Source organism: Triturus cristatus, chromosome 2_1 (genome assembly GCF_964204655.1).
Source record: "Triturus cristatus chromosome 2_1, aTriCri1.1, whole genome shotgun sequence".
NCBI lineage: Eukaryota > Metazoa > Chordata > Amphibia > Caudata > Salamandridae > Triturus > Triturus cristatus.
The window spans coordinates 660,613,638-660,639,196 of NC_140581.1; the positions used below are offsets into that span (position 1 = coordinate 660,613,638).

The window sequence follows — 25,559 nt, forward strand, 5'->3', positions numbered from 1 at the left end:
CAGGCGGATCCATAGCTTTTTGGGCACGATGGGCCTGGTGGATATCTGGAGGAGCCTGCACCCGACTGTGCTCCAATACACTTATCTTTATGGACCTCATCGTAGTATGTCCCGCATAGATTATGTACTGACGCTAGCACACCACCTCCACACCGTCAGAGACATACAACATCTTGCTAGGGGGATCTCTGACCATTCACCCTTACAGTGTCGTCTAGAGGTGGGCGAGCTCACTGTTGGCCGTGTTGCGCCGATTAATTCCAGGTACCTCACGACTCCCTCCATCAGAGACAAGGTCATGAGAGAGTCAGATCTTTACTGTCAGGAAAACGAAGGGTCGGTTGACTTGACGAATATACTCTGGGAGGCCTATAAGGTTGTTATACGGGGTGGTCTTGGCCCAGATCACTGGAAACCGTAGGGAGAGGGGAGCCGATATGGCACGTTTGGAGGTGGAAATCTTACACTTAGAAAACGCAGTCCGGATACAAGACTCTGTAGAAGTGCGTCAGAAGCTACGCATAAAAATTAAGGAATTCTCCGATATAGCTTCAGAGGCCGCCAAGACGGACTACAGGGCCACACTCAGCAGAATCTACGATGCAGGCGATAAGGCGGGCAAGTTACTGGCTTGGCTAGATCGCAGGGAAAGGGCCCAGCGCATTGTGGTCGAGATTGACACAGACTCAGTCTTGCCTTATTGCACCACACGAAATAGTGGACATATTTGCCCAGTAATACCAGTCGCTTTATACGTCCCTCATGACGCATACAGAGGACGACTTCCTCTCTTTTACGTGATATCTCGATGCCATTCCTTACTGAGGAGGAGTGCTCCGATCTTGATCTCGATATTACAGTAGCGGAGGTTGCTATACACGACCTGCGTGGGGGGAAGGCATCAGGCCCTAACGGTCGCCCATAGAATTGTTCAAGCTCACGGCGAGTAAGACGGCACCCTTTCTCACCGCAATGTACCGAGAAAGTAAGAAGGGGAGAGGAGTTGGCCTAACGGCTAGGGCGCTCGACCTCGGACCTGCGGAACTGGATTCGAGTCTCGTAATGACGCCGAACGTCCTGTGATTCTGAGCAAATCACTTAATCTCCCCGTGCCTAACAAAAAATGAATGTGTCCCCTCATGTAACGTAACTGGTGCTATGTAAAGCGTGCTGATACCTGATTGAATTCGGGTCTATGTTCGCGCTATATAAAATTCTGCAAAAAAAAAAAAAGAAAGGGGGTATCCTTCCGGACGATCAAAAACTGGCCAATATTGTTGTCTTTCATAAAGCGGACAAGCCAGCCAACAAGTGTTCATCCTATAGGCCAATTCATTGCTTAATTGTGAAGCGAAAATTCTGGCGAAGGTTCTTGCCACTCGCTTGCTCAGGGTCTTCACCTGCCTGGTCCACCCGGACCAGTCGGGATTTATGCCTGTGAGGAATACCTCCCTCAACCTGCGCAGGCTCCATAGTATGCTGTGCCGGGTTGACACAATCAGAGAAGATGCTGTCGTGGTATCCCCTGGATGCTGCGTCGGCATTCAACACCATCGAATGGCCCCATATGTTCGATGTGCTCCGTAAACTGGGTTTCGGGCCCGAATTTATCAAGTGGGTGCGGCTTCTGTACCACCAACCACTTGCCCAAGTAATCGTCAACAATAGGAAATCTCCAGTTTTTGCTCTCGGCAGGGGCACCAGACAGGACTGCCCCTTGTCCCCGCTTCTCTTCGCCTTGGCCCTGGCGCCTTTGGTGACGTGGGTCCTTCAGGACCCCGCCATCAGGGGCCTTAAATTGACATCAGGTTGGGAGGACCACATCTCGCTATATGCGGATGACATCTTGCTTTACTTGGCCTCCTCGGCAGCATCCCTAAATGTGGTTCTGGACATATTCCGAGTGTTTGGTAGGTTTGCGGGATATACGATAAACTGGTCTAAATCGGTGTTCTATGTCCTTTTACGGTAAACGGCCCTCGCTCCCTTAGGGCTGCCAATTGGCGGAGGCAGCTGACTGCTTCAAATACCTGGGGATCTGGGTTTCTAAAGATTTATCTAGATTTTACGATAATAATCTCCAGCCGCCTCTTGTGCACCTTAAATCAGACGTCCAACACTGGAAGTCACACCTGTTGACTCTTTTGGGCCCTATTCAAGATGATGTCCCTTCCTAGACTTTTATACGCTCTGCAAAACACCCCACTCCCAGTCGCCGCCTCGTATTTCAAGGAGCTCGACTGTATCGTTTGAGATCTGCTGTGGGAGGGTAAAATACCCCGTATCGCTACACACAAACTTACGCTAGGATGGTTTGATGGGGGCATCGGGCTTCCGGATATTAAGAGATACTATTGGGCTTCGCAACTCGCAGCCATTAACCAATGCGTGTATAGACCGCAGGATGACCCGGCCTTTCGGACTGACAGGTGTCTTCTCCCGAGGGCGGCTTCGAGGGTGCTTCATACATACGATATTTGAGGCCTGCTTTGACCGGCCCGACCAGGCATGCCGTGCATGTGTGGAGGATGGCTACCAGGAACCTGGGCTGGGAGGGCAAACTCACACAGGCCACGGCACTCTAGCACTGTGAACAATTGGGTAGACTGATCCGTTCGAAGGGCTTCGACAGATGGGACCTTATAGGTATTTCCAAGGTGGGTGATCTATAGAAGTCAGGTGGGGTGGTCCCCTTTCCCCCGATTGCAGCAAGAGTACGAACTAGCCCAGTCTGAATATTCCAGGTATCTCCAAATTAGACAGGCCCTGTTCGCGGTGCTTCCCAGGGGTGGTGCTCTCCCTGAATCCTCCCCACTTGAAGAAAGGATCCTGGACGGCGACCTACCGGAGAAAGCCATATCCCTCATCTATAAAAAGCTCATCAACAATATGACGGATCCCCTGACCCACTTGAGAGCTAAGTGGGACCATGATTTTGCGGATCTGGATGATGAGGAGTGGAGGGCGGCGGTGACCTCCCCTCAGGAAGTGGCCATCTCCTCTCGGCTCCGCCTGGTCCAATTAAAGCTTCTCCATAGATCCTATTTGTCAGGGTCTCTGATGGTTAGCATGGGTTACACCTTGGATGGTAGTTGTGTACAGCAATGTGGACAGGAGGGAACTTTTATTCACACTCTCAGGGAATGCACAGGGATCCAGAGGTACTGGGAGAGGGTGGTGTGCCGAATGGAGGAAGCACTGGGGCAACAGATCCATTGTAATATTAAGTTGGCATTGTTGAACATTTGGGACCCTACAGACCTGAACTCCAGGGAGCGAATATGGGTCACATTGGGGCTGATGGTTGCTAAAAGGAATATTGCACGATTGTGGAGGGCTCAGACCCCACCCAAGAAAGTAGATATAGTAGACTGGGACAATGATGTGGATTGATGTATGGTGACAGAAAAATCCATTTACGAAGCCAGGGGGTGCCCACATAAATGGACGCAAATAGACGCAAATATGGGGGCAGTGAAATGTTTACAGGGGGAGATCTGTGATCCTCCGTGAGCCAGGGAAGATATCACCGATGGGTCCTGACACGGTACGATGAGTATTGTCAACTTCATTTTTGATGTGTACATTTCAAGGAACCATTTACTGTGTGACCTTCATTGCCAGTTTGCATACTATTGCCTTACACATGTAACATGCCTTCTTTTTCAATGAAAAAAGAGTTAAAAAAAAAATAATCCAATGTACAAGACATTGTTATGTATACCATTTAAATACTGCTGGTCTAGCATTTTCATCTATAAGGCTCTACCTAGCGGCAGTGGCCGCATATCTACAAAACACACCACTCTATTCAGAATTCCTGTCATTAAAGCCATCTTAGAAGGTCTTAAATGTGTCACCTGCATTTACTTGGAATCTTAATATTGTACTAACAAGATTAATGGACACTCCATTGGAGCCCATCCACTCCTGCCCCCCAGTTTTTATCCTTGAAAGTATAATTTCTAGTAGCTATCGCTTGACTCAATGTGTAAGTGAGTGTGTAAGTGAGCTAGAGGCATTAACTTTAGAAGAACCCTTCTTCCAAATACATAGTGATAAGGTGGTACTATGTTCCGACCCTAAATTTCTTTCAAAGATGGTATCACAATTCCACCTTAATCAAATTGCCAGTATTTTTTCCACAACCTGAACCATTGTGGAAAGGGCTCTACACACCCTAGATGTAAAACAAGCCCTTATGTATTCTATTGATAGAAGCAAGTCATTTAGGAAAACACAACAACTCTTTATTGCTTTTTTCATAAACATACAAAGGAAAGGCTATGTTCGAGGCATATGAGCTGCAGATCACACACTTAGGATAGTAGATCGCCATCTGATGTTGGGCTCGGATGCTTGCAGGTTGTTGTTGTCTTCGGAAGAAGTCTTTGGTCATGAGATAGGTGACTCCTCCCTTGGACTACAGTGCGCATGGGCATCAACTTCATCCTCAGATTGTTTTTTTCCGCCATTGGGTTCGGATGTAACTTTTCCACTCCGGTTGAAAAACTCAAATACAAGCTTTTTGAAGCGCAAAAACTTCTAACAACTACATCGAAACATCTTCACTCGACATCGAATTCATCGGCTCGATTCCGGACGTCGACGCGGGCCTATGCACGCCGTGAGGCCTACGGCTCATGGAAAGGGCGCCGTTTAAAAAATGCCCCCAGTGTGGGGCAAAATTTCCGCACAGTGACCATCACAAAGTCTGCAACCTGTGCCTATCACCAGAACACGACGAAGCCAGCTGTCCAGCCTGCGCAGCATTTCGATCCAAAAAGACCATTCGGGATCGAAGAGCTCGACGCCATATCATGGCACACAAACCAGACCCGGAACCAGAAAACATCTTTGATGAGGGTCCCGATGTCCCGGAAGAAGATTCCGAGGAACTTAAAATCATCTCAGAAGCAGACGACTCAGACGACCCCATTACTCCTGGGCAACGCGTGAGTACCATTGCCCCTGCCCCAACCCCTCCAAAACCAAAGGCATTGGTCAAGACTTTGCCATCTGGCCTCAGTCGAGACCGAAAACACCCTTCAGAAGCCCCGCCTCCGCGCTCGGTTCCGAAGAAACATAAGCCTTCCAGTGGCTCGGGCCCGAGTAAGCCGCATGTAATTGTACCTTCGGCACCGAAGACAAAAGACCCCTCGGCACCGAAATCGGATCAGACACCCTCGGCACCGAAAACATCGAGGTCCATAGATAAACCTGCACCGAAACTTCCCAAACCGAAAGACTTGGCTTCGGCACCGAAACCCTCATCGGCACCGAAACCCTCATCGGCACCGAAACCCTCATCGCCACCGAAACCCTCATCGGCACCGAAACCCTCATCGGCACCGAAACCCTCATCGGCACCGAAACCTTCATCGGCACCAAAACCACCGGCTATGGACTATAATACACCTCCTAAAGCCAAAGACTCGACCGATCAACCAAAACCTCGATCGGAACCTGAAAAAATCTGCGCCAAAATCTGTTCCTGAAGAACAAGAACTTTTCCATCCAGATCCAACACTAAAAAGGATCTATATTAATCCAAAGACTGGACATGTCACTGCAGTGCAATGTAAGAAACGGAAACTGGACACAACACCTGCCCCAGTTCCTATAACAAAGAAGGACTCGGCAACATCACCTATTCCTCCTTCCTCTCCCATACGACCTTCTACCCCACCCCCTCTGCCTACACCACCCTTAACTTTACCATCTCCATCACATACACCACCTCCACAAGATGATGATGATGACCTAGGGGGAGGGGGTGATCCTGGTGATCCGTTCACAGATCCAGATACCGCACCATTAGACGATTGGGCATACCCTCTACCAGATATGCCTGACCCTGCACCATATCCCTCCAAACCATCACCTCCAGATGATCACCTGGGGTTTGGACAACTAGTAAACAGGGCACCACTTTACCATGGTGTCACCATGCACTCTGATGCACCCGAGGAAGATTTCCTCTTAGACACATTTAAACAGTCTCAGAAAACAGTACAAATTCTACCTATGATTAGAGGTGTCACAAAACACGCCACAGAAGTATTTAAAGACCCCGTCCGTGCCAGGGTACTTAACCCAAGAATTGAGAAAAAAAAATAGACCTGCCCCAGAAGATCCTTGTTACATCAAAGGACAGCTCCCTCTTGATTCTTTGGTCGTTTCCAACGCAAGAAAACACGCCAACTCCCAAACCACGGAAGATACACCACCCCCTGACAAAGAATCTAAACTATTAGAAGCCTCAGGCAAACGAGTAGCAGCACAAGCTGCTAATCATTGGCGTATTGCCAACACTCAAGCCCTACTAGCACGCTATGAGAGGGCTCACTACGATCAGTTGGAAAATCTGCTACAACACTTGCCAGACCAATACAAGACCCAGGCAAATGACCTTATACAAGAGGGAAAACTTATCTCAAATGCGTCCATTAAATGCGCACTTGCCGCCGCAGACACCGCCTCTAGAGCAATAAACACAAGTGTACTCCTCAGACGCCATGCCTGGCTACAAATTTCAGGCTTTAAGCCAGAAGTACAAAGTACCATACTCAGCCAACCATTTAACCAAGAGCAGCTATTTGGGCCGGCAGTAGACCCTGCACTCGAAAAAATGAAAAAAGACACCGAGACTGCTAAGTCCATGGGAGCATTGCAGTCTCCACAACCACGCAGCTCCTTTCGGCGCTCCTTCTACAGAGGAGCCTCCAAGAATATGGGAGCAGACACCTCCTCTACCTTCAAAACCTCTCAACAAACATCCCCCAGTAGAGCATATTTTAGAGGAGGATATAGAGGAAACAACACCAAGGGACGAGATCGAGGCAATACCAACACTCGTACCTCCCCCGCCACAAAACAGTGACTTTCCTCCACTCCCCCCAGACCATTCCACGCCAGTCGGGGGAAGACTCAAACAGTTCCTACCTGTCTGGAACTCCATCACAACAGACAAGTGGGTAAGACAAATTATCCAGTATGGTTACTGTCTGGAACTCACCACTTCCCCCCCCCCCCCCCTCCCCCCCACATACCACCCAAGCAGCGTTCCATCTCACCAGAAAATCTTACGCTCCTCAAACAAGAGGTTCTCTCATTGCTTCAAAAACACGCAATAGAACCAGTACACTTACAACATCAGGGTACAGGGGCATACTCACTGTACTTCCTAATCCCCAAAAAGGACGGGACTCTAAGACCAATACTCCACCTCAGGCCCCTAAATCTGTATATAAACTCAGATCATTTCTATATGATCACCCTTCAGCAAGTGCTCCCACTACTACCACATGGCGATTTCCTTGCCACACTAGATCTCAAGGACGCTTATTTTCACATTCCCATACATCCTGCTCACAGGAAGTACCTAAGGTTTGTGGTGGACGGACAAAACTATCAGTTTACAGTCCTTCCATTCGGGGTGACAACTGCGCACAGAGTATTCACCAAATGTCTAGCAGTTGTAGCAGCGCATCTCAGAAGACAACAAATTCATGTCTTCACGTACCTAGACGACTGGCTAATAAAAGCCAACTCATTCAACAAATGCGTTCTACACACTCACCAAACTATTCAACTCTTACACAGCTTGGGATTCACAATAAACTATCACAAATCTCATCTCCAACCCTCCCACATACATCAATATCTGGGAGCCACCATAAATACCTCCAAAGCCCTGGCATATCCCAGCCGAACCAGGATAGCCAACATACAAGCTCTAATCGCAAAATTACAAACCCAACACTCTCTTCCAGCAAGAGTGTTCATGCAACTCATAGGCATGATGGCGTCATGCATCTTCATTGTGCCTTATGCAAGACTACAAATGCGTCCCTTGCAAGAGTGTCTAGCATGTCAGTGGAATCAGGCTCACGGACAACTAACAGATCTGGTGTTGGTGGACAGCCGCTCATATCGCTCTCTAAAATGGTGGAACACTATAAACCTGTCCAAAGGGCAGCCGTTCCTCAAGCCTCTTCCACAAATAGTGCTAACAACGGACGCATCACTCACGGGATGGGGAGCCCATCTCCTAGGACACACCACTCAGGGCAAATGGACCACTCAACAGAAACTGCTCCATATCAATTACCTGGAACTACTGGCAATATTCCTAGCACTAAAATCATTCCAAATACATCTCCAGAACAAGACTGTCCTCATCCGTACGGACAACAGGACAGCCATGTATTATATACAAAAACAAGAAGGCACACATTCTCTCCAGCTGTCCCAGCTCGCACAGAACATTTGGAGATGGGCCGTTCCCCAGAACATATACCTACTTGCAGAACACCTTCCAGGGGTTCACAATCAGATTGCCGACCTGTTAAGTCGACAGACTCAACAGATCCACGAATGGGAATTACACCCACAAGTCCTACTCCCCTTTTTCCAACAATGGGGCCAACCAGACATATATCTGTTCGCCACACACAAGAACGCAAAATGCCCAACCTTTGCCGTCAGGTTTCCCCACCCACAGTCGAATGTTATACGAATTTGCGTACGCTTTTCCGTCTCTCCCACTCATTCCATTCGTGGTACGCAAGCTCCGGCATCAGTCTCTCAAACTGATCCTAGTAGCTCCCACATGGGCACGCCAGCCCTGGTTCACAACGCTACTGGAACTCTCTCTAGTTCCACACCAAAAACTGCGCCTCTCCCCGTCCTTATTAACCCAGAACCATGGAGAAATCAGACACCCAGAGCCAGGTCAACTGAATCTAGCGATCTGGCTCCTGAAGTCCTAGAGTTCGGTTACCTCAACCTACCACCAGACTGCATGAATATTATAAAAGAGGCCAGACGACCTACCACTAGAGCCTGCTACGCTGCAAAATGGAAAAGATTTGCCATTTACTGCACTAACAATGATATACACCCACTGGATGCATCCATCCAGAACATCATTTGCTACCTACTACACTTGCAAAGATGTAATTTAGCATACTCATCCATACGTCTCCACCTAGCAGCATTAGCAGCCTACTTACAAAATCGACAACACTTGTCACTATTTAGAGTACCTGCGATCAAAGCCTACATGGAAGGCCTTAAGAGAATTATTCCGCCCAGATTATCACCTTCCCCAGTGTGGAATCTAAACATTGTGCTTACAAGGCTCATGGGACCGCCATTTGAACCTATGCATAAATGCGAACTGCAGTTCCTCACATGGAAAGTGGCTTTCCTTATTGCTATCACATCCCTTAGAAGGGTAAGTGAAATCCAGGCTTTAACCATACAAGAACCATCCCTACAATTACACCGCAGCAAAGTGGTTCTTAGAACAAATCCCAAATTCCTGCCAAAAGTCATATCTCCGTTCCATCTTAACCAATCAGTTGAGCTACCAGTGTTCTTCCCAAATCCAGACTCGGTAGCGGAAAGAGCTCGTCATACCTTAGACGTTAAAAGAGCCCTGCTTTACTACATTGACAGAACCAAATCATTCCGCAAAACCAAACAATTGTTTGTTGCTTTCTCTCCACCACATAAAGGCAACCCCGTTTCCAAATCCGGGATAGCCAGGTGGATAGTTAAATGTATCCAAATGTGCTACCACAAGGCTAAACGCACACTATCAGTTCCCCCTAGAGCGCATTCCACACGCAAAATAGGGGCTTCCATGGCATTCTTAGGAAACATTCCCTTAGAAGATATTTGTAAGGCAGCCATATGGTCTACAACACACACCTTCACTAAACACTATTGTGTTGACGTGCAAGCAAAGCAACAAGCTTCTTTGGGTCAGGCTGTCCTTAAAACTTTATTTCAAACTGCTGCAACCGATACAGGTGACCACCGCTTGGGGAGACACTGCTATATAGTCTATCTTAAGTGTGTGATCTGCAGCTCATATGCCTCGAACGGAATATGCTACTTACCAGTATGCATCTGTTCTTGGCATGTAGAGCTGCAGAGCCACACACCCACCCACCTCCCCGGGACCTGTATCTGTTCCAGCAGCGTCTTACTTAGACATTACACATGGACATCTGTCTCTCTTTTCTACAAACTCCATCATTTCCCATCATGGCGAAAAACAATCTGAGGATGGAGTTGATGCCTATGCGCACTGTCGTCCAAGGGAGGAGTCACCTATCTCGTGACCAAAGACTTCTTCCGAAGACAACAACAACCTGCAAGCATCCGAGCCCAACACCAGATGGCGATCTACTATCCTAAGTGTGTGGCTCTGCAGCTCTACATGCCGAGAACAGATGCATACTGGTAAGTAGCATATTCCTTCTAAATCAGGCATTGCATGTTGGATTTTCAGATGCATTCATCATGCTATGCTAAAGCTAAAATAACTTTACCCATCCCTCCTAATGCTCACTCCACTAGTAACAAGCATTGTCATAGCCAATAGGTCTCACGTTTGGGACATTATAAGTGTTTAGCCATGTAACAGTTGATGCTGTTGCACCAAGGATATTGTGCTGCATAACTAAATACTTATAAGGTCCCAAAAGCTAGACCTATTGGCTATGCTAATGCTTGTTTACATACTCCCCACCCACCCTCCACCCCCTCCCGTGTTGTGTTGCTTGCCCCACACCACATGATGTGTTTCTTATCCAGCACCTCCTACCAAATAAAAAAGTGCTATGATATAGCCAGTGCTGACTGCTTCATAGCGCTTTTTTCCACGACCTTCAGACATGCTGAACAGCAGCCGTTCTTCTATACTACATGGCTAAAAGACATTGACAACGCCAACAGCTCTTGCAGTGCTGCGAACTATTGACTTGTTTTGGTGGGGTTAATCCTCAGGTAGGTGCTGGACAGCGTTTGTGATTATTGCAAAACAACAAGAGCAACCAATAAACAGAGTGGAGCACATTTGAAAAACAATTGTACATATTTTGCAGTGAAGTCACAACATACAGTCCATGAATACATGCAAATTATAGCCATACAATCAGTTCAATGTAAAAACATATTTAGTACTTGTATGCCACTAGGATCATAATATTGGGATGTTATTCATCTTCGAAGGAAAGATGCACTGTGCTTTCAGTGTAAAAAAAAATAAAAAAAATAAAGACACTACAGAGTGCGTATAAAGAAGAAAAGAAGTGTTCAGAAGTACGGACTGTGATCAAAAGCAGCACAAAACTACATCTATTTCTTTACTTTTGCTATAATCGCGGCACCCACGCTTTAGGTGCCGCGAATATAGCAAAAGTAAACCTACTAATAAGGTCCCAAAAGCGAGACCTATTGGCTATGCCAATGCTTGTTTACTTTTCGCGCAGGGGAGGGGGCCTGCGAGATTCCCTTGCGGGAGCGTGCGACCATATGGCGCCACCATATGGCACCGCGCACTCCCGCAAGGAAATCGCCAGACGTGCACGCGTTGCCATTGCAAGCAACGCAACGCGTGCACGTTTTTGTCCCCAAAGCTGTGCCGATGGCATTAGGTCTCTCTCCTATGCAGCACATGCGTGCTGCGTAGGCGAGGCTTAAAAAGGGAGAGAGAAAAAACAGCACTGCACGCGCTGCCCTGTTGGATAGGGCGGAGGGGCTTCCACAAGGAGGCAGCCACGCCCTCTATGCTCAAACCTATTGCAGTAACCCAAAAAATGCATGCATTCAATGATACTTGGAAATTCATAAATGATCACTAAGAAGAAATTTGCTTTAAAATGTGTATAAACGCACTGGAGCATCGTGTGCTGTCGCTCGGATGGGAGAGCACATCACAAGCAATACAGTGAAATGCAAACAGACACGACCAGTATCTACCATGCTCGATGTGCTTCGCAATTAGAAGTGTGTACAGTGAAGCACCTGTCGGCAAAATAAGGCAACTAGGAGCTTTTATTTGCAAGCTCGACGCATCGCTCTCTCGTCTCTTTGACATTAGAATACCGAGCATGAGGGAACTACACACAGCATTTATATGCAATTCATAAAAAACACGAGGACACGGCCAATGGGGAGGCAGCTCTTTCCCAGTTACAAAGTAAAACAGATGCAGGCAATGTGCATTACAAGAATTACGGTAATGTCTTCATCCCCCCGTCTCTGGTGCTACTCTAATTAGTTGCGTCAGCGATGTAAATGAGGACGAGATATTGTTATTGTTTCGTATCATGCAAGATGCAAAACCGATTACTGTTTGTCAATCCCTGCTGGTGGCTGCACAACAAAGCAACCGGCCTTTGGGAGCCAATAGTACGAAAAACGCATCCAAGCCCCCGCCATGGAACGACGTAACATGCCTTGCTCTCAGCTACGTCCTTCCACATGGATGACACTGGGCAGAAAACCGCTCCGTTTTTACAGTAAACTGCAAATGCCAAGCTCGATGTCTGTACAATGACTACTACTCCTCAATGGATACAAATGCGCCCTAACGCCCATGTTTTCTTACAACCAATCACGGTTGGTGGGATGCGCATTCAAGGCGTGGGGGTTATTTCAGTAATTGCCCGCACAACCCCCCTGGGGATGACAATGCACGCTTCCGCTGAAGGAGACAAGGTGGTTTGTTTGGGGAAACGTGGTTTTTACAAGTTCTTTTTTTTATCGGCTCGCTCTGTTCTAAGTAGAGTCAAATGAGTCATCTGGTAAAAATAGACGAGCCCACGGGAGCGCGGGAGTCAATGCACACATGGGATCGCACTTCCCCACCATCAATGCGTGCGCTAGTTGCAAAGCTGCGGATTCCAGGGCAGCGTGCGTGTCTTCTTCCGAGTGTAAACATGAGCAGAGAAGGATCGACGCCACGTGAATAACTATGGCCTTATAAACAGCTTTTGGAATAAAAACAAACAAGGGTTGGCCGCGAGTGGCTGCGAGACGGGATATGTGGTGGGGAAGGGGGAGAAGCGGGAGTTGTGTGCGCGCGAGTCATCGCGATGACGCACGAGTTTTCAAAGTGCTGCTGAACGCTAGCGGTTCGCGCGTGCACGGTCGCATGAACGCAAGCGCTAGGCCAGCCAGCAGCACTTTGAAAACTCACATACAAAATGTCTCTCCGAGCCAGCGCATGCGCTGGGCTCAGCGAGACCTAAAAAAGGAGCTTGTGTGGCCTTCCTAGGAAATATTCCTATAGCTGAAATATGTAAAGCAACTACATGATATACACCGCATACATTTACCAAACATTACTGTGTACTGGCTCAGCAGCAAGCAAAATGCTGGCCAAGCAGTTCTACGCAATCTATTTTAAACAACTGTAACCACCACACATGTTAGCCACCGCTTATTAAAGCTCATTATCTACAGCCACACATGCCTCAAACTAAAAATGTTATTTATGCAGTAAGTATAGGTTCAAGCTATGTGGTGTTGTAGATTCACATGCACCGTCCCTCCTCCACGAACACCTGTGTGTGTTACAGTTACTTTTATAAGTTATCACACATTTATTTAGCATGGGCATCTCACTATGTTATGCTGTACTTCACATTCAATCCTCACCTGCCTTTTGGGAAAACAATTTAACAATGGAGTTGATGCCCATGAGCATTACCAGCAAGAGTAGAAGTCCCTCTACCTCGAGACTCTAAATACTTTCTTTGAAGAAAAACAACCTGCACACTTCCAAGAAGTCCAACACTACATGACAGGATTATGCTAAGCATGTGAATCTACAGCATTACATGCCACAAACAGATGCTTACTGAGTAAGTAACATTTTTCTTTTTCACCCTGACAATATGTCAGGCTGTTTCTAAATTGTACACTTCCCACTTTGCTGCCTCTGTCATGTTTCAGGGTATACATCATACCAGAATAGAGCTTGTTGCCTGTACAGCCAAGTTTGTATCATCTTACAGAATGATACGTGGCTCTCAGTTCTGCAATGCTCAATTGAAGTGTTATCACACACTACTGAGGCCTGAACTAAAATAGATCCTCTCCCAGCCTGGAGTAGGAGTCTCAGTAAATGAGCATATTATAAGTCGATGACACTTGCCTTCTGGGCATATATATTTGTCACTTCTCTGTAGTCAAAGGCGGGTTGGATTTGTAGTCTACTCGGTAGGCCATGTACAGAGCATTATGTAAGTTACATAATTTTGTTGGTAGGCAGTGATGTACCTGTGAAATGTGGACCATATCAAGACGCATTTCCTAATGCATATTATGCACTAAGTAGTACAGAAACCACAACTACTAGTCTCACATTTGTTGTATTTCCAGATTGGCAGATGACCAGGAAAGTCTTTGAGATTTTCACATTATAAAGCATTTATGTACAGATTATCACAATAACCCAGACATGGCATTACTTCGTTCACCCTTTGAGGACGTCTGGAATGAGAAATAACAAAATTGGATGATTTGTATATTGCTTTGACTAGCAAGAATTCCCACTGGGAGCTTTCCAGAGGTATAAGAGAACATTTGCAGACGTTTGATGCTTTGGCACTTCTTGATTACATGGCATTTCCATAGGACCACAGGCTTTTTGACTTACAAAATTGTAAATATTTGTTTGACATAGTTGAACTGGGCTTTGCAAAAGGCATTTACTTGTTAATCAGAGGACTAATTACAGCCAGTTGTCTTTAGTCCAGTTTGTCTTTGATCATTTTCATCTACTGAGAGAAATTACAAGTAGATAATGTGAACTAATGTGCTGTATGAAGTGAACCAAATTTACAAGTAAAAAAACTTTTTAATTTACATTTAATCCCTTCTATAAACTTCAATATTAAAGTAGAAAGTAGCAAATTCTCTAAAATGCTAATTTTGAATATACCTATTTTTTCCTCTTTTCAGAATACTTAAACAGTACGACCATACAAACATTGTAAAGTTAATAGGAGTTTGCACTCAAAGGCAACCTATTTATATTGTTATGGAACTTGTTCCAGGTGAGATTTAATTTCAACAATTAACCATTCACATTATCTTGCTGTGTGTTACTGTGGAATGCACTACGAATGTCTTATTTTTATTGCATTTTACTTACCTATGCACAAACTCTACTTATGGTGTGTCATAGTGAAATGAACAATATATCAAGACATCAGTAAGTGATAATGACTGTTCACATCTTACTCTTTAAGTTATAAACAAACTTGTTTATTAGACCAATCTGACAGAATACTTTTACCACTAGTTCAGTAACTGAAAATAACTACTGAAAAGGAAGGAAAAGGTGTATTGGTGTGTCTATCAAATAATGTATTTGTTTTGTATTGATATATTTATTTGTTTGTGCAAGAGGCTGCACTCTTGATGTGACTGCCACCATTTTCTCATAGATTCAATAGAAACTAATAGCAAATAGGTATGCCGGTTTCTATGAGGAATACCTGGGTTCACCATTAGTAGTTTGGCTCAAAATACTAAGATTTTCTTGAGAGAATATTTCATGTGGTGAAATGCATAAACACCAAAGCAACAATGCAGTTGAGAATTAAATGAGTAAAATTTCCAAACCCATGCAATCAAAAGTATACAAATTGAGTTATTAAAATGATTACAAAATTAAGCCAGAGCAGATGCAGGACTACATCTGTAACCAGGGTATACGAGGCTGGCTTAGTTTATAGTGTCCACCTATGGGTGAGGCACTGTGCACTGAGTGCAGGCAACCCTTAGTGATAGTGTTTAGGTCCCTGAAAACCAGAGCTCTCAAGGGGTAGCTATGGAGAGCTGCTAAGGCTTATTCAGGAGGTGTGTGAAGCAAGTGCATTTACCTCTGTTGTCAGTCAGTAAGCTTTTCACACAAGCAAGAACCACATCAGGTGAGTATAAAAACCTTGTATTTATTAGCACACACTATACACTAACTTGGTATATCTCCTACTTGAAGATATCCACTACACACGAGAAATATTTCAGAACTAGGTAAGTAGCATTGAAAAACACCTGGGGCCCAACCGGGGGGCAGAACCATACACTGAAATAGTGGGATGTGAGATAAGTACCAAAACGGAACTAGCCCCCAAGGATGGAGGACCCCAGGGGAAACTCAGAGCCACCTGCTTGGGCCACCTGCTTTGGGCAGCCCGACTCTGCCGGCACACCTTCAGGCCCTGCTGACTCGGCTGGGGGCCCTGGGCCTTCGATGCCGGCAGCTCCAGCGCCGCAGGGCCCCCATTGATCCCGGCCGGCATCTGGATCAGTGCCGGTCGACCTCACGGTACCTTCCCAAGCGCCGATCCCTGTGATGACTCCCCGGACACCGGTTGTGCCTCCCAGCCGGCGTGGACCCCAGCCTCACCCCCGATGTCGACATGGCACCGGACTGTCGTAGGTACCGGCGCTGGAGGGTACTTTTGTCCCACTGTTCATTCCTGGTGTTCCCTGCCGCCCTGAGTGGCAGCCAGAGGAGGGTGAGGAGGACTGGGAGGGCTCTGTTGACCCTCTAGCAGATCAACTATAGGAACAAAACTGGAGAGAGGAGTTGGGCGATGCCAGTGGTCTGGATACCTCCCCAGATCTTGGTATGCTCTCCCTTCCCTACCATGGCTATGGAGGAGGGAGCTTCCTACGCTGTGGTGTTGCGTAGAGCGGCTGAGGCCTTGGGCCTCGAGCTTCTTACGGTGGCTGCAGGGCTAACCTCCTGACTAAGGTGCTTCAGCCGGCAGCAGCCTCTTCGAAGCCCCTGCTGCCTTTTAAAGAAGCCCTAACCGACATTCTTCTAGGCACATGGTCCAAGCGCAGCACAGGTGCTCCTGTGGACAAGATGATTGCCCAACGCCACCGCCCGGCCCCAGACGACCCACTTTTCCTCTCGCAACACACTACCCTACCCTGAATGCTCGGTGGTCCAAGCCTCATCCTCAAATGGTGCATTCCCTACTGCTCCCCCAGATAGTGAATCCAAGAAGCTGGACCATCTTGGGAAGAATATATTTTCTTCCGCCAGCTTAGGACTGTGGTCAGTGAGCACCGCATGTCTCTTGAACTATTATACTCACACGGTGTGGGATACGGTTGTGCAAGTGCTGCCACAGTGGCCGGAGGAGGCACGGGCTGTACTCACCCGTGCTGTTGCTGAGGGTCGAGATGCAGCAAAGTTCACCATCCGGTGTGGAGTGAATACCGCTGATTTGCTCGGTAGAACAGTTTCCATGTCGGTAGCCCTGAGGCACTACGCCTGGCTGAGAATGTCTGGCTTCTCTGGGGATGTCCAATCTACCCTTTTGGACATGCCCATGGATGGCCGTCGCCTGTTTGGTGACAAGGCGGACAATGCCCTTGAGCGTTTCAAGGACTCTAGGGCTACTCCCAGATCCTTGGGCCTCACATCCACTTTTCGTCCAACATAGTCTGCCTTTCGCCCCTTTCGTGGCTACGGAAGGGGTGCCCACCACGTTCCACCCGGAAACCACAGGGTCGCGCAAGCTACCAAGCCTCTGCGTGGCCGGGGACGTGGGACCCAGCGTTGTGAGTCTGGGGGCCAGCAGGCAGGCCAGTCCGCCAATGCCCCCTCTACAGCAGCCTCCAAGCTTTCATAGTCCGACCAGTGGGCGGCAGGATCCGCAATCACCTCCCCCACTGGCAAACCATCATGTCGGACAGGTGGGTTTTGCAGATAGTCCGAAGAGGCTACTCCCTCCCCTTCGAGAATACCCTCCTTCCATCATATGTCAGAGGATCATTTGGCCCTTCTCTGCCAGGAAGTTACTACTGTCTTGGCCAAGGGAGCTATTGAGCGTGTCCCTTTGCCAGAAACAGGTCGTGGTTGCTACTCCCACTACTACTTGGTACCCAAGAAGAGCAAAGGCCTGCTTCCTATCTTAGACCTCAGGGACGTAAACGACTTCTCCGGAAGGAGAAGTTCAAGATATTAACCTTGGCTCAGGTCTTGTCTGCCTTCGACCATAGAGACTGAATGGTAGCGTTGGACTTGCAGGACGCCTATTTTCACATCGCCGTCTTGCCTGCCCACCGGCGTTAGCTACGGTTCACTGTAGGCCACGAACATTTTCAGTTTACCGAGCTCCTCTTTGGCCTTACCAGCGCCCCTTGGGTGTTGACAATAGTGATGGCGGTGGTCGCAGCTAATCTGCGCAGATCGGGGGTTCCAGTCTTCCCCTATCTCGACTGGCTGTTAAAGGTGGGCTCACCCCAGGCTGCCGTCTCCCACCTCTAGACTGCGACAGACCACCTGCATTCGCTGGGGTTAACTATCAATGTGCCAAAGTTGCACCTGATTCCCTCTCAGAAGCTCCTTTTCATCGGAGCAGTTCTGGACACAGCACATTTTCGTGTCTATCCTCCCGAGCAGCGAGTCCGAGATATTCGGGCTATGATACCAATGTTTCAGCCTCTATCCCCAATTTCGGTGAGAATGACCCTGAGGCTGCTGGACCTCCTGCATCCTGCTGGTGGATAATGCCATGTGACATATGCGTCCTCGCAGTGGGACCTAAAGTTCCAGTGGGCGCAGCATCAGGAGAATCTTTCCGATGCCATCCAGAGCTTGTAGGGTACTGCAAGTCAATTGCAGTTGTGGCTCACGAACCAGGATTGGGTCCGCAGCTGATCCCTCTCCCTTCCCCAACCAGTTCACAGTAGTGACGGATGCGTCACTTCTGGGATGGGGCAGACACATGGGAGAGGCGGAGATCAGAGGCCTCTGGCTCCCGCGGAGTCAGGGCTCCACATCAACCTTCCTAGAGCTCTGGGCGATTCGTCTTGCACTGAAAGCATTCCTTCCCTCTGACAAAGGAGGAGTAGTGCAGGTGTTCACGTACAACACCACCGCCATGTGGAATTGCAACAAACAGGGCGGGGTGGGGTCGTGGACCCTATGTCAAGAGGCTCTTTGGACATGGTTGGAACATCAGGGCATGTCCCTGGTGGTTCAACACCTTGCGGATTCCCTGAAACCAGGGCGGATGAACTCAGCCGCCGGTGCATGATGGATCACGAATTGCGTCTTCACACGAAGGTGGTGCAAGGTCTCTTTCAGCAGTGGGAGAGCCTTGGTTAGATCTATTCCTCACGGAAGAGAATGTGCAATGTCAGCAGTTCTGGGCCTTGGAGTTTCCAAGGTGGCACTTGCTCGGTGACGCCTTTTCGCCTGTACCACTTCTTCCCAGAGTGCTGAAGAAGATCAACTGCAACCGGGCCCAAGCCATTCTTGTGGCTCCGGACTGGGCACGAAGAGCCTGGTACGCTGAGCTCATGAGCATGGCCATCACTCCTTCGATCCGATTGCCTCTTCGGGAGGACCTTCTGTCGCAGGGGCTGGTCCTCCCGAACCTGTCCAGTTTCCATCTCCTTGCGTGGATATTGAGCGGCCACAGTTGACCGCTTTTGACTGTCCTCCCAAAGTCTGTAATGTCATCTTGGCAGCCAGGCGTCCCTCCACTAAAACAGTACACGCCTGTGGATGGAACACATTTGTGGCATGGTGCACAGCTAAGGCTGTGGATCCCTTTTCTGAATCTCTTTCAGAGTTCTCTTCTTCATTCTTTCTTTGGCCTAGCAGAGATCTGCTCTGCTCTTGGCTATCTTTCGGCTATTTCGGCCTTTCTTCGCCTTCTCTTTTCAAGATTTCTGAGCGGCATTACTCATTCTTTCCTCCTTTTCCTTTCGTAATACCCAAGTGGAACTTGAATCTTGTCCTCACTTATCTTATGTGTGCTCCCTTTGAGCCACTACATAATTGTCCTCCTTATCTGCTTACTTTGAAGACTGCTTTTTTGCTTGCCATCACCTCTGTTCGCAGGTTGAGTGAGCTTCATGCCTTATCTTCCATACCTCCCTTTCTTGCTGTCCGTCCGGACAAAGTAGTCCTCCTTACTAGGCCCTCTTTTATGCCCAAAGTGGTTACCTCTTAAACATAGGTCAAACCATCACATTGCCCACCTTCGTCCTGCCTCCTCACCCTCTCAAAGAGGAAGAGAGACACTGGACCCAAAACATGTGCTGTCTTTCGACCTTGACCGCACTAAAGTCTTCCGGGTGGACGATCAACTCTTCGTGGGTTATGTAGGTGCCAAGAAAGGTTAGGCAGTGCAAAAACATACCATCTCTGGATTGATCGTCCTATGCATCAAGATATGTTATTCTTTGGGTAAAAAGGAACCTCTAGTAGGACTGCGCGCCCATTCTACCAGGGTGATGGCAGCTACTACTGCTGTGGGACGTGGAGTTCCTCTGGTTGACATCTGCCAGGCAGCCACATGGGCATCCCTGCACACATTTACTAAGCATTACTGCTTGGACAGCCAAGTCCGAGAGACAGCTTTTTCGGCCGTTCGGTTCTCCAGGGCTTCCTGGTGTGAACTTAGATCGCAGACCCACCTCCGGGGTTGGCATTGCTGGGCTATCTATTCTAAGGTAAGGAATCTATAACTACGGTCTCTTTCAGATGAACAAGTTACTTACCTTCGGTAATGATGTATCTGGTAGAGACATTAGTTATAGATTCCTTATCGCCCCACCCATTATCCCCGTTCTGCGAACTGACTTCTAGGGATAGGGACTCCCTTCCAAGGCCCTAGTTTTGTGCACCAGTGGTAAGTGTCTTGCATGGCTCTGCGCTTCTGGCTTGGAATGTCGTGTCAGAACTGATGTCAGCGCGCAGGGGCGGCGTCTAAGTAGACACTCCGACGTCATCCCGGCGACCACAACGACGAACGCGGAGTCGAACAACGCCACCTACCGACGCGCAGGGGTCCTGCTACGAAAAAAAAAAACTTCGGGTCAGTCTGACACCTGGGGGTAATTCTAAGGAAGGAATCTATTACTACTAATGTCTCTTACAGATGGTTAACGAAGGTAAGTAACTTGTTCCTTAGTATGTTTATTATTAGTAATTTGTATGCCTTTTTATAGCGTTAGCTTTATTATTACCTAGATGACCTTGCTGACCTTTTGATGAGGTGTGGGTGTCATGTCTTTTAGGATAGTCTCATCATATATACCCCGTTTTACATACATTACCCCATCCACACGACTATAGCGATTCTAAACAGGTGACCTTTTTTCTAATAGCTTGCTCCTGTCTCTTCGACACCAGGCTTTTAGTCTTCTATCAGAATCCATGTACCTCATGTACATAAACATGTCCCCAGGCACAGCAGGTTTATTCTGGATAAGCGTCACCACTTTTTTGTATCCTTGGCCAACAGCCAGCTGTGCATGATCGCACTTGTTTAGAAAAGCATTGGTGATCGTTTTCAAAACATTTATGATTGTTTTCAAAACATTCATGATTGTTTTCAAAACATTTCGATTCTAGAAAAAACCCTGGAGGGACCTCTTTAGTGTAAAAGACCCTCACCCCCCCTACAAATTAGAGGAGAATTCCTTCCAAGCTGAGACGGGAGTCCTGCATGCCGAATCTCCGACAAGCAGTGGTCTGACATCCCTTGCGGGTTGTCCTCATCGACGCAGAGGCAGGGTCCTTCGTTCTAAACTATCAGGTGTGGGGCTGGTTCATCCCTAGGGGTTTCTTGGCTACGGATACACATATCTATATGAATATACACTTATACATCCAGATTAGGCTAGGTACATTTAGGCAAATTACTTAAGGCAAGCATTTTAGCAATGTGCAAGTGCTACTGTTTTTATCTGAACTGTTTCTGTTCATCTTATTAGCACTATGGTAGAAATGTATCTACTATTCACTATATTGGTACCAGCAATCTCTTTCATATGCTTCTGTCTCCTGATTGTCGCAGCACATATCTTTTACACCAGATTGTCGCTGGACCAATTATTAATTATTTAAACGTCCTAATCACCAACCTGTGTATTTTTTGAGAGAAAGCAAGCATGAGTGTCTGAGCGAAACGTACTGTACTGTTTTACACGAGCCCTGTGGAATCAGGGTTGTCATGCACAGTGGTTGCCAGAGACTACATACACCACGGTAGAATACAGGGGGGGTGGTAGTGACACTGTAGAGCTAGCTGGTCTAACGGCTGACATATCCTGTGGTGGGGTATGGAAGCAGTCGGGACACCAAGCCCTCAGTTTAGGTTATCCAAAACATTCAGGTCCTGGGGGACTCCTAGGAACTACACGACAACCGAATGAAAGGGACCTGGTAATATCCTAATAATATAATCAAGTGATGCCCTAGAACAAAGGTTGGCTACCGAGCAACCTCAAAACATAAAACCCCAACAGAGCGGTGAGCACTCAAATAGTCTTTCATCAAATTTCTGATGGGTCAAAGGTTCAAGTATTCTTTATTTCAGATCCATCCTGCAGTTCATGTAACGTTGATACAAGAACAAACAGCCAACACATATTTCTTTGTATGGCGAATATGCCTTCAACTTCCTCAGGGCTGCAATATGAAATCAAAAATAACCTCTGTGAGAACTACTAATGTATTATATTGAAGTCACACCATCACCCACCAGAAAGGTGTCAGTGAAACCAGAAAAGTGTGAGGCAGTTACCCAAGGTCTCGGATAACCACCTAAAGAAGCAAGCAATCTTATGTATATAATTAGGCCAAAGCACACAATTATAACATATTGTGCTAACCAGAGAAACTTAGTAAAATAATAATAAACAAATAGTGCCATAAGGTGATAAACAAAAAAGTGAAAGTGCACCATAAAGTTTAAGCAACGTAGCCAAGTACAGGAAAAAGTATATATAAGCAAGAAAAAAAGTAACCTGCAAAATCAAGTTGCATAGAGTAGGTTTAAGCTCGGCCAGTAATGCCAACCGTAATTCCCGTCATCAATCTGTTCCTAATCAAGAACCATATAGTCAACAATTATATTCCTACCATATTGTGTAGTCCAATATGATAAGTCTCACAAATATTCGTCGTTGTGACAATATAGTCAGTAAAAGAACAGTACCAGAGCAGTTCACCAAAGTATGTGCTCTACTGATTAAGAGTCACAAGAAACATATTGTCCCCGTGCAGGACCCAACATATGTTATGTTAAAGGTTCTTGTATAGCGCATGTGCACAAAGTGGTTTCATGGCGCTGAAGTCCAGGAGAAAATGCTGCAAAGAAGATTTAGCCATATGCCTGTCAGACCAGCCAGGTCTTTAACTGTTTCCTAAACAGAGCATAAGAGGTCAGAGATCTAGTCTCCAGGGGGATAGAGTTCCAGAATTGAGGAGCCAGGACCACAGATCTTAGTCCCCGTCCTACTTCTGTTTCGAAGACGGGATGACCAACAGATTCAGATGGGAAGACCTAAGGTCCCATAAAGGAATATAGCGCTGAATCTGGGAGGATATAAATGCTGGACTGCTGCCATGAAGAGCCTTATAGGTGATACACCCCAGCTTGAATGTGCAACGTTTGGCTACTTGAAGCCAGTGAAGTCTGACCAATAATGGTGCCATTTGGGCTGGTGGTAAATCAGTCTGGCCTCCTGATTTTGCAATAGTTGCAGACGTTTTAGTTGGTATGCTGGGATGCCCATGTAGAGCGAGTTGGCGTAGTCAATGTGAGAGATGACTAGAGCCAAGACAACTTGGGTCAGGACCTCTGTGGTAAATTTCTACAAATCTTCCTGATCCTTTGCAACTGGAAGAGACCACTGTCCCAATCTGGGCTTTCACTGACAGATCACTGCTAATGGTAATACCCAGACTTTTAGTTGAAAGTGCTGGGTGTGGGGGGGGTTTCCCAGTTCGGGTGGCCAGTAGTTGGAGTTCCAGTGGTTGGCTGGCCCACCGATAAGGATCAGCTCCCTTTTACCGGGATTCAGCTTCAGATGGTTACTGTTCATCCACTCACTTATAAATTGCATGGTGGATTGGAAATTAAGAACAGACGAGGCCGATTGATTTGATGTCAAATATCAATTGAAGATAGTCAGCATAGTTGAAGGTGCCAATCTTCCTTTCTCCAAGGGAGTGGATCAGTGGCAGTAGGTACAGATTAAATAGAAGCGGCGAGAGAGAAGAGCCCTGTGGCACTCCACAAGCCAATTTCATTTTGGGTGAGCAAATATGAGCGAGACGAACAGCCTGAGAGCGATCGACTTGAGAGCCGGGCCCCGGAACCCAGCACTGCTGAGAAGATCGACCAAAAGATCATGGTCGACCGTTTCAAAGGCTGCAGAGAGATCAGAAAGAACCAAGGCCTGAGAAGTGCCCATGTCCGCGCCCTTCCTACGTTCGTCCACGACTGTGAGAATAACGTTCTCAGTGGAGTGAGCCGGTCGGAAGCCGGCCTGGTGAGGGTCATGAAAGTGAGAGCTGTGGATATAGGAACTAAGGCTACTAGCCGCATGAGCTACCAGAACCTTAGCCAGGTAGGGGAGCAAAGAGATAGGGCTGTAATTTGTAAGGGCTAGAGGGTCCACCCCAGGTTTCTTTAATATTGGAACACTGTCTGCCTCTTTAAATAAGTTTCGGATGATGCCCTGCTTGAGGGAGTTATTAAGGAGCGCAAGGCGGGGGGTTCCGGGCAGATAAGGAAGACTTCCCTGGAGATAGGTGGGAGCTGGTCAAGTAGTAGGGGTTCCTACGAATAGTTGGTGAAACCGCTGGATACGTGTTTGTAGGAATACTAGCTTTGATACTGGCGATTTTATCTATAAAGTAGATGTTGAGGGAATCAAGTCAAGTCAAGTCAAATAGCCTTTATTTCGACAATGTCATAAAAGGGTACATAAACAATATAACAACACTTTTCAAAATTCATAATTAACACCAAAAAAGAAAAATTACATCTCATTGCATAATATTGCTTAAAACCATCTGAGTCAAAATCCATTAGTTCCATAAAATTCAATTTGCTACAAGTTAGCATTGGATATCAACTAATTTGCACCGCTTAAGCCACATGGCTGAGAGATATTTGCAAATTGCAAATACTGTAGGGCCCGCTGTGTCTGACTTTAGAATTCTATAAGCATGTTGGTATTGCTTGAACCCTAAGTTTCTACACAGTGGTACCAGCCAAAATCTCCTGGAATTCATATATGCAGGACAGAAAAAAAAGACATGGAGTTCATCCTCCACGCCACAGGTACAACCCGGGCATGACATGTCCGGGGATGCTGACCACTTACTAGTGAAGACTTTAAGTGGAAGAGTGCCAAGTCTCCACTGAATGTAGAGTTGCCTGAAAAAGATTGGATATACAATATCCATAAAGTTTTCAAAGCCATAGCAATTTTTGAAGTCAAGGAAAGAAGTGGTTAGTGAACCCAGTGTTACGGCACAAAAAGTGGAACTAAATCTATGCTCCTTATAAATCCTAGTAAGGTTTTTTCGCGAGATCTCACTGCACGCTTTTTCTGGGTCTTCCCACATGGCTTCAAGGCCAATTTTCGTCAGTTCCTGCTTGATGAATGCTAGCCAATGGATCTTCCTTACCTCATTATAGGCAAGTAACTGTTTTAGTTCCTCCCTATAATTGGATAGTTCAGGCGCTGACCAGAGTCTGTGCCAAAACCTTAAGGGTTTGATCCCTAATTCATCTTCAGTTGGATTTAATCCCAAGTCCAACCTTAAGGGTAGGGTAGGTGTACTTTGCGGAAGGGACAGCAATTGTCGCATAAATTTGGTTTCAATTTTGGCAATTGCTGTTACCTTTGTGTGACCCCACAACTCCCCGCCATAGAGGACTGCTGCTCTTGCTTGTACTTTGTATATCTCA

The 25,559-nt window shown here is 47.0% G+C and overlaps 2 protein-coding genes across 3 annotated transcripts in view; both read left to right on the plus strand.

Moving 5' to 3' along the window:
- FER (FER tyrosine kinase) overlaps nucleotides 1–25,559 on the plus strand; it is a 1,023,934-nt gene that overhangs the window by 675,309 nt on the left and 323,066 nt on the right. For both annotated transcript variants that reach the window (XM_085632578.1, XM_085632580.1), the window contains exon 15: nucleotides 14,770–14,864. In XM_085632578.1, the coding sequence (XP_085488704.1) occupies nucleotides 14,770–14,864 (95 nt within the window). The remainder of the gene's footprint in view (nucleotides 1–14,769; nucleotides 14,865–25,559) is intronic.
- Nucleotides 438–14,314, plus strand: LOC146865720 (uncharacterized). Its single transcript, XM_085640877.1, has 3 exons — nucleotides 438–618; nucleotides 6,036–6,785; nucleotides 14,247–14,314. Exons 1-3 carry the CDS (start codon nucleotides 438–440, stop codon nucleotides 14,312–14,314), a joined length of 999 nt encoding a protein of 332 aa, XP_085497003.1.

Coding starts and splice junctions, on each gene's coding strand:
- LOC146865720 (XM_085640877.1), top strand. CDS start 438: ATGGCACGTTTGGAGGTGGAAATCTTACACTTAGAAAACGCAGTCCGG. Junction 619..6,035: donor CGATGCAGGCGATAAGGCGG/GCAAGTTACTGG, acceptor ACCTATGATTAG/AGGTGTCACAAAACACGCCA. Junction 6,786..14,246: donor CTCTCAACAAACATCCCCCA/GTAGAGCATATT, acceptor ATTTATGTACAG/ATTATCACAATAACCCAGAC.